Source organism: Pinus tabuliformis, chromosome 4_2 (assembly GCF_031772625.1).
Source record: "Pinus tabuliformis cultivar Carrire ecotype Pingquan chromosome 4_2, CPIR1, whole genome shotgun sequence".
Lineage (NCBI taxonomy): Eukaryota > Viridiplantae > Streptophyta > Pinopsida > Pinales > Pinaceae > Pinus > Pinus tabuliformis.
The window spans coordinates 628,013,124-628,022,017 of record NC_142304.1 but is presented as its reverse complement, the minus strand read 5'-3'; the positions used below and the strand labels follow the sequence as shown (position 1 = coordinate 628,022,017).

Here is an 8,894-nt window from a genome sequence, read left to right as displayed (position 1 = left end):
GGAAAATATTCTCATTGGACCTAATAGGCACAAGATTCAAGACACAGATAGGACCTTTCATCTGCAATAATAGAGCAATAGGAGAGGAAGCAAACCTCCTGCTGAAACAAATGAATTCCCCTCTTAGTTTTACTTGGTCCTATGACCCCCTTGGGGTAATTTCTAAGTTAAGAGTGGAACAAAAGGAAACTCCCTATGTGCATACCCAAATATCAGAAATAGAGAAGTACATGAACTAACACATTTTGGTAGACGAAAATTAAAAATTAAATTTTAATAGGATTGGCCATTAATAACACATAAACACAGATCTGTGTTTATGTGTAGATTATGACAGATCTATGTTTTTATGTTATTATGTGTTATTAAGAAAACACATAATAACATAAAAATAAGAATGGGGGATTCAATGATATTCACTACTTTTATGGAAATATTCTAATGATATTTCCATAAAAGTAGTGAATATCATTGAATCCCCCATTCTTATTTTTATGTTATTATGTGTTTTATTAAGAATGTACCCATGGGTGTTACTGATGCTACTATGGGGGATTCAATGATATTCACTACTTTTACGGAAATGTTAACAAATGCACGAGGGCAGGACGCTGCTATGATGATGCATGAGGTAAGCTTGAATATTGTCTTTTATATGTTCAATTATCTTATATTCCTGATTGTATTATCTAATTTATGTTTTTGGAATGTAGGCAATCGCTAAAGTCATTCCAACCCCTATAACACCTTATAATACATCTAAGGTAATGATAGTGGTAAAACTTGATCAATATTTTTGTGCATTTAGTTAACTTATTTCACTATATATATTTATTAATATTTGTGTTTTTACTAAGCGTGCATTTTGTTGGCATGCAGGATTCATTTATGCCCCTCAATACAACCAATGTTGGCATGCAGGGATGATTAATTCCCCCATATACATCTAATGTTATGCAAAATGTAAGATTCAACCATTTATTTGTGTGAGTTTGATTATGTTATTTGTTGAGAAATCTAGGGCATATATTTAATAAAGTTTTTGCACAACGACTCCATGATTTATGAGGTGTTACGAAGAGCTACATCATGCCTTCAAATGGATCACCCCATCCGTTTTTTGCTTCTTGGAAATACAATACTATTTTAACAAGTAACCCAAGCAATATATTATTCCAAAACATGATGTCAAGTTACTTTTCTAGGGTTTTTATGTAATCAAGAGGCCTTTTTAGGGTTTCTTAAATTCAAACCTTAGATCATACTCTTTTCACTTTATGTGATTCTAGACTTTATCACATGCCCTAGAAATCAAGTCATAGGGAACAAATACTTAAGATTAAGGTTTCTAAATACTAGGGTATTTCTTAAAATATAAACCCATAAATTCAACCCTACCACATCTTATGATGGATCCTTTAAAAGAAAATTATTATACATACCTCATGGACACCTATCTGTACTGATTAGTATTTAGTAAACAACACATGGTAAACAGCAGAGGCCCCTTCATAAAAACCACTTACAGCCAGTACTCCCCTCCGCTAACAGCTTGTGGTTTCAACATACAGCTGTTACAACTCAAGGAGGATAGGAAGTTGTAAATCCATGTGGTCAACCAGAAATAGCTCAACTTATTCATCGTGATCATAAAAGGTGTGCAAGTGTTTAGCTAATCCGACATCAAGATGTTGACAACCGTAAGGTTGGAGGGCCATTGTTGCTCAAATTCATCAATGTAGATATGTTGATGAGGGTTTGACCAGAGCTTACTTATATTGAAGCATGTGAAGAGATTCAAGCGAGAAATGGTGACCAAATCTTCCATAATGTTGGGTCTTGAAGAATCTGATAAAGAGATCAAGCAAACAATGAACGACACATGTGCTGTGGGTGTTGATATCCTTACAATGGAACAGTATTTGTAGCCCATGGCTTTCAAAGAACGAAATTTGTTTAGTATTGTTGATACAGGTTCTGAAAAACCAATGGCATATCCTTTACCTGCTATTGTTCATGTTAATATGCAACCTTATCTAGCTTTAGATTTTGAACCCTGAATGCGAGCATTCTTGCATTCATAGTCGTTGCATTATTATTTGCGGAAGCTTACGCACACCTTTCATGAAGAAAAGATTATGGTTCTATTACTATTGAGGAAGCTAACTCCACGACAATCTCCTGATTGTTTTGATTCACATCGCTGATTCTTTGGGTGATAGTCAACAATTTGGACGAATTTCCTGGTGATAGATTAGAATCTGGATAAATATGATGCCAAAAAGAAACTGCTTTGAGCACATTGTAGCTAAACTCCAATTCATGTGTAAATCACACCAATTATGGATCGAGGATTGTGAAAGCAGGTTTACTATGGAATAGTTTCTGGTGTTGAATAATTAGGTCTCAAAAGATACAAGCCTATAATATTGGTTAAGAGGTGCCTCAATTTCCACTATTCTGGACCTGTAGCACTCAAAGGAAGACATAAATCATGCCAAGAATATTGTGGCCAATAACACTGGACGGGTGAGGAAAATCACACAAGTATAAACTTGTAATGTCAATAGAGAAGGGGTTAAAATATGTAGAGTGCCCCAATCTAGATCCATCGCATCTATTCAGCTACCACAGCTTTATCACACGGGCTACTCAAAAGAAGATCTCAAGTCTTCTAGTTCTCAAGGCACCATGCTTTTAATGAGTTTAACCTTCCAAAGGATACTTACTCCTAAATATCTTAGGAATTTCCATGAATTACGCAATCTGTAGATTATATATCCAAAACCTAGTGGACCTGCTACAACACTAATTTACTGGCAACCTGTCTGAAATTGTATATAATTCTACATATGGGAAAGATTGACAAATGTGCACATCAAACTGTCTGGGGTGTGTGCACATTTAGTTAACCCTGTGCATTGTTAAGGAATAACATTTGATTTACTTGTTCCAGGGAATGTGCAAACTTCATGGTTGACTTCCACTTAAGTGTAGGAAGAAATGAGCTGAGATATGTCCATGAGAAGTATTCACATCCATGTCATGGCTATGTTGATTTTTTATGCCTTGCCAACTTACCCAATGATGACAGTTGCACCACCAGCAATGACGCTGCCATTTGTATTAGTGATAACATTGACTCAAGTGCACAAGAAGGGGGATTAGAAAGACCTAGCCAACTGAAAGCCAGGAAACACACTGCACCATCATTGACTACAATGCTAACATCTCAAAGTGAGGTCTGTGTCACTCTCTTATACTTTTCTTGTTCTTGTTAAACAAATATACACAAACCAAAGATTGCAATGCTAACATCTCAAAGTGAGGTCTGTGTCACTCTCCTATACTTTTCTTGTTCTTGTTCAACAAATATACACAAACCAAAGAGTATCCATGTCCACTCCAAATTACTAGCAAGTTTTATAACCTTAAGATAGCTTTGTCTTTAGTCATGTTGTAAGTTGGATGAAAATGATTAGTTATCTTGATAGCCTCAAGTTAGTGTTGTGTTTATTTATGATGTAAGTCAGCTGAAAATGATTAATAATCTTGATGAATGTATTTCAGGATGCATTTAGGGATTCCCATCAGGTGCTTCCTAGCATTGATGATGGAAACATTGAAAACCAATTGGCAGTTGTTGAATACGTTGAAGATATATACAAATTCTACAGGAAAATTGAGGTATGTTTCTCTGTCAATGGTTGCAGTTTCTTGTTAGGGTGAAGGTAAAGTTTTATTTTCCTTAACTAAAATTTGGCATTCATGTATGCCCAAGACGTGAGTTGTGTACCTCCAGATTATATGAGAAACCAGGTTAAAATCAATGCAAAGATGAGGGCAGTCGTGATTGATTGGTTGGTGGAGGTACAACTTTGTTCCTATGCTAGTTCCAACTTCCATTTGCTGTCAAACTTAGATCTAAAAGAGATTTATATGGTCTATCTCTTAAGCCTAACATCAAAATCTTAAAATTTTCACGTGCATTTGGAATTGGAATTAATTCCAGAGACGTTGTATCTCACTGTGAACATCATTGACAGATACCTTTCTATTCAGAGTATTGCAAGGAAGAATTTGTCGTTACTTGCTATCGCTGCAATGTTTATAGCTAGCAAATATGAAGAAGTCTATCCTCCACAGGTAGGATGACTTGTTGACATCTGTTGAAAGGATGTGTATATATCTAATTAAAAGAACACTTTGTTGGCTGTATAAAAGTACATACACCAGCAATATCTACTCCTACAGAAGATTACGCTTTATGCTGGAATCAACACAAAAATTATATTATAATAGGTAACACAATATTGATAAGAGCTGGTTTATACTTGGCTACAGGTCAATGACTTCATCTGCATCTTCCCAAATGAATGCACGTCAGAACAAATAGTGGCCATGGTAATTAGCTCTAACTGATAATTCTTTGTCATTGATTGCAACATAGTCTCCAAACATTTAGATTGACTGATCAATTGATAATAACTCTTCGCATGAGTTTAAAGCAATTGAACTTCAAGCTTACAGTTCCCACTCAGCCATATGTATTCCTCCTCAGGTTTCTAAAGGCAGCTGATTCCACCAAAGTGGTAAAGTTTTGAATGACACCACTTTTTATATTGTTGAAAGCAGCCTGTGTGGCATTGATCAAATCTACTTTCGAAAATGCCTCATAAAATCTAGCATTCATGTTTTAAATTACTTTTCTTTATTGTATTCCTAATAATACCCTGCTGTACTGACAAGTCGTACTATCTATTATTCAGATGGAAAATCTAGCATTCTTCTTGGTTGAACTGTGTTTGCTTCAGTACATAATGAGCAAGTACAATCCATAAAATTTGTGTTAAGGGTTTTGAACGCTTATCTGCTATGGAAGGCTTGTTTATTGATGTGGTTTTTGAAATATTCAATGTATTTTTTAAGTTGTTTGTGCAAGCGTTTTCCATAACAGTAGTGAAGGCTTATCTGGATCTCAAAATATTGTGCATAGGTGATGCTTTTCCCTCCTCTAGTTTGTTCATTCTTATTTATTGTGTGTTTTTACAAACATTTTGCAGTATGGTCCACTTTTTATCATTTTTGATAATATATCTCATGTATTTGATACTTGTAGACCTTTAATCCATAAAAAACAGCCCAAAAATCTCAGAAATAGACACCTATAAATATAAACTAGTCATCAAATTTCAAGGAATATTTTTTCATGGGGCTGAAATCCTATTAAAATTTGGAACAAAATGCATATTTTCATATTTATGAGATGTATACCTTGTTTGCTGAGCTAGATTTGTATGTGTTCATATTGAAATCTTGTTACTATGTTTTAAATTGCGAGAAGCTTGATGGCTAAATGTTGTTTGCTTTATGATCCTTAGTTACCATTTGTGAAGTGTTTTAAGTAACTAGTTACGGCTGATGTTATGTTGGATCCTTTATCGAAGGTTCTTAATGTAGGTTCTGATTATAGCCGGTGTGATAACTTGCCAGGTACTGAAGGGACTGTCACATGCTTTGCATCATACTTGGTGTGCACCTCAATTTTCAATTCCATTATGGCATTAGCTGGGAATATCAATGTAAGACTTAAATTCTAAATACTGGACAGCCAGACATTATGTTTATTTTATCAGCATTTTGTATCTTAAAATGTAGTTTGTCATCGTTGTTTTATATATCTTACGATATTAGTTTTCATTATTTTGTTTTATATTTTGCAGTACTATGATGTTCGGAAGGAGTGCAATGGTGGCATGTGCTATGATTTTTCAAATATGGAGAATTACTTAAACCAGGGTTCCGTTAGGGATGCCCTGGGGGTTGGCAGCCGAAAATTTGTCTCTTGTAGCCCCTTGGTTTATGAAGCTATGCTTACTGACTGGATGCGGAATATGGAAGTTGGCATTCCAACACTCTTGGAGGATGGTGTTAAGTTGCTAGTTTATGCAGGAGAATATGATCTCATTTGCAATTGGTTAGGTAATGATACTGTATACATATAACATATTCTTTTTGTTTTGGACAATGACTTTATGATTTAGGTGTTAAGTCTGTTATTAACTTATTTGCAGTTGTGTTTTTCAGGCTTGTCAGTCTAATCTTCAAAATTGAAAAGTTAATTGTTCAAATTATGTGTCTTTCAGGTAATTCAAGATGGGTGAATTCCATGGATTGGTCTGGAAGTGAGAATTTCAAGAAGGCACCTACAAAATCCTTCCTTGTAGACGATAAGGAAGCAGGTTTAATAACTAGTTATGGACCACTCAGTTTTCTCAAGGTAAAAGGCACTCGATGATCATCTTTGATTTCGTTGTACGAGTAGATAATTTCTTCCTTACTGAATCTTCTATTTTGCTGCACCAGGTTCATGATGCAGGTCATATGGTCCCAATGGATCAGCCAAAAGCAGCCTTGGAGATGTTAAAACGCTGGACACAAGGAAGTATTACTGACGACAATTATCAAATTTTAAAGACACTGACGGAGATGCCAGAGAAGAATTTCGAGAGTTAATTATCTTCTTAACTAGGAGAATTGCTCTCTTCACCTAGATTAATGGAAATATTTCTAGATTTGCAGTAGTGTGCATCCCCAAAGATGTGTATTTTTTGATTTGGCAAAATAATTGTGCATTGGGACCATGAGTCTTGCTAACTTGTGTCAAATCTTTTGATGGCCACTTTTTAAATGTATAGAAATAGAGCTTCTTATTGCTTACCAAGCCTTGTGAAATTATGATTATACATGGTGTTAAAGTTATAATCAAGAACATGAATAGTATGTCCTATGTTCTTATTCCAGCGTGTTCTAATGTCCTAATGGATGAAAGAAATTGTAAATTGGATGAAATAAATTGTAAATTCAACAAAAATATTTGGTAAGAGTCTCGGGGAATTCAAAGCATGATTCTCTTAGCCTACATTCAATTTTATTGACAATGACATGAAAACATTTATGTTGTTTGCAATCATACAATGGATGCCAGTATTGTCTACTTATATTTGAATTGGAGGCTATGTGGTTTGGCTGTGTTTCACTTCTCGTTCGTTCTATTATTTTATTGTTGAATATGCTTGTTTCCTCTTTTTGCCTCTTATCCCTTTATAAGCCTCTTGGACATTAAGTGCTTGGCATGGCAAGATATGTCCATAAAGCGCATGGACTATCTACAGTCCATCAATGCTTGCTGCTGCTGCTGTCTACACTGCTCGATGCACTTTGAGGAAGGATCCATGTTGGAACAAAACACTTACCCTTCATACAGGCTACTCTGAAGCAGACCTGAAGTAAGCCTTAAAATTTTTGAAGCATCATGCTTTTACTGATTTTACCCTTCTAAAGAAATCCTACTCCTAGACATTTTAGATTTCTTCATCAATTACAGGCAGGCATTGTTGATCAGCTACGGCCAGAACATTGTGTCTTGATCAACTATATGTTGGAACTCAGCTACTAACACCCTATCTGAATTGAATCTTTATCTAATACTAATGCGCATACTAAGCGTTTGGAGGCGTACGCACATTTTTTTAACTCTGTACATTGAGGTAATAACATTTATGTGCATTGTTCCAGGGAATGTGCATATTTCATGGTTGATTTTCACCTAAATACGGGAGGAAATAAGCTAAGAGTTGTTCATAAGAAGTATTCGGATCGTTGTAGCAAGTCTATCTTTTAGAATCTCTCAGAATTTCAGAATGAGATTGCATCACATGACATCGGCTGACATAATACATTTTAAATGGTATTTTTTGGATTGCAGAACTGATGCTTATGGGATTCATCTCGTTTCTACTGACCACTGGAGAGAAGCCCATTTCTAAGATTTGTATACCGAAAGGAATGGCTTATAGTATGCTTCCATGTCAAAAGGAATAATCAATGGCTCCTGCTATCGATCATTGTTCTGAGGTGGAAACCAAACTCTATGTTGCATATTCGAATTTCCCAATGCTATTAGATGTTACTTAGATTGTGTTAGTCCATTTGATATTATTCAAGATATTTATGATAGTTTGATAATTATTCATTCCCTCTTGATTCAAGGGTAAGTATCCTCTGGTCTCCCTCACTAGCATGAACCAACTCAACTACTTCTTCTTTATGTTGGCAATTGTCCATGCGTTATATAGTGTCCTAAAAATCGCCCTAGCAAGAGCAAAAGTAAGTGCCATGGGAAATAACTGATCTTCTCCCATGTCATTCAATTAAATTTTTTCTCGGTTTGAATTTGCTTTCATATATTCATGCGTTTGAAACATCTTTAACTCAATAGTTTGAATTATGGACATTTATTTTTTTTAATGATTTTTTATATTGTCTCTAGAGAGACAATAGTTTGAATTATGGACATTTATTTTTTTTTAATAATTTTTTATATTGTCTCTAGAGAGACAATAGTTTGAATTATGGAAATTTATTTTTTTTAAATAATTTTTTATATTGTCTCTAGAGAGACATAGTTTGAATTATGGAATTGTCTCTAAAAAGACAAAAATGTAATTGTCTCTAAAGAGACACAAATGAAATTGTCTCTAGAGAGACAAATCAAATTGTCTTTATAGAGACAATAATAATATGTGTTCTATATTGTCTTTATAGAGACAAATTTTTGAGACATTATATTTTGAGACACCCGCTTAGAGACAATATTTAAGACAATATTTGAGTTTCTTTTTGTCTTAAGTTAAGACAATTGACTCAAATATTGTCTTAAATATTGTCTTAAAACCCCCCTACATGTAGTAGTGTGTAGATTTAGAGTCCAAAAGAAAATATTTAAGTATAGCGTGTGTAAGAGACAAAGGAAATGGCACAGAGCTTGTCAGTATTCATTTTCGAATTGTCAGATCATGCAAAATAAGAATGGCGACTTCTCCTATTATTTG

General features: G+C 34.7%; 1 protein-coding gene across 1 annotated transcript; it reads left to right on the top strand.

The window, feature by feature from the left end:
• Positions 1-583: 583 nt before the first annotated feature.
• On the top strand, positions 584-6,548 carry LOC149170909 (serine carboxypeptidase-like). The gene is made up of 9 exons (XM_089425771.1): positions 584-631; positions 714-764; positions 3,571-3,687; positions 4,063-4,146; positions 4,345-4,404; positions 5,448-5,582; positions 5,724-5,982; positions 6,147-6,280; positions 6,367-6,548. The coding sequence occupies exons 1-9, from the start codon at positions 584-586 to the stop codon at positions 6,514-6,516; spliced, it is 1,038 nt and encodes a 345-aa protein (XP_089281897.1). The 3' UTR covers positions 6,517-6,548.
• Positions 6,549-8,894: the final 2,346 nt, after the last annotated feature.

Excerpts from the sequence above, each read along its gene's own strand:
- LOC149170909 (XM_089425771.1), top strand. The coding sequence starts at position 584 with ATGTTAACAAATGCACGAGGGCAGGACGCTGCTATGATGATGCATGAG. Across the intron at positions 4,405-5,447 it reads CAGAACAAATAGTGGCCATG|GTTCTTAATGTAGGTTCTGA; the intron begins GTAATTAGCTCT and ends CCTTTATCGAAG. Across the intron at positions 6,281-6,366 it reads GACCACTCAGTTTTCTCAAG|GTTCATGATGCAGGTCATAT; the intron begins GTAAAAGGCACT and ends TTGCTGCACCAG.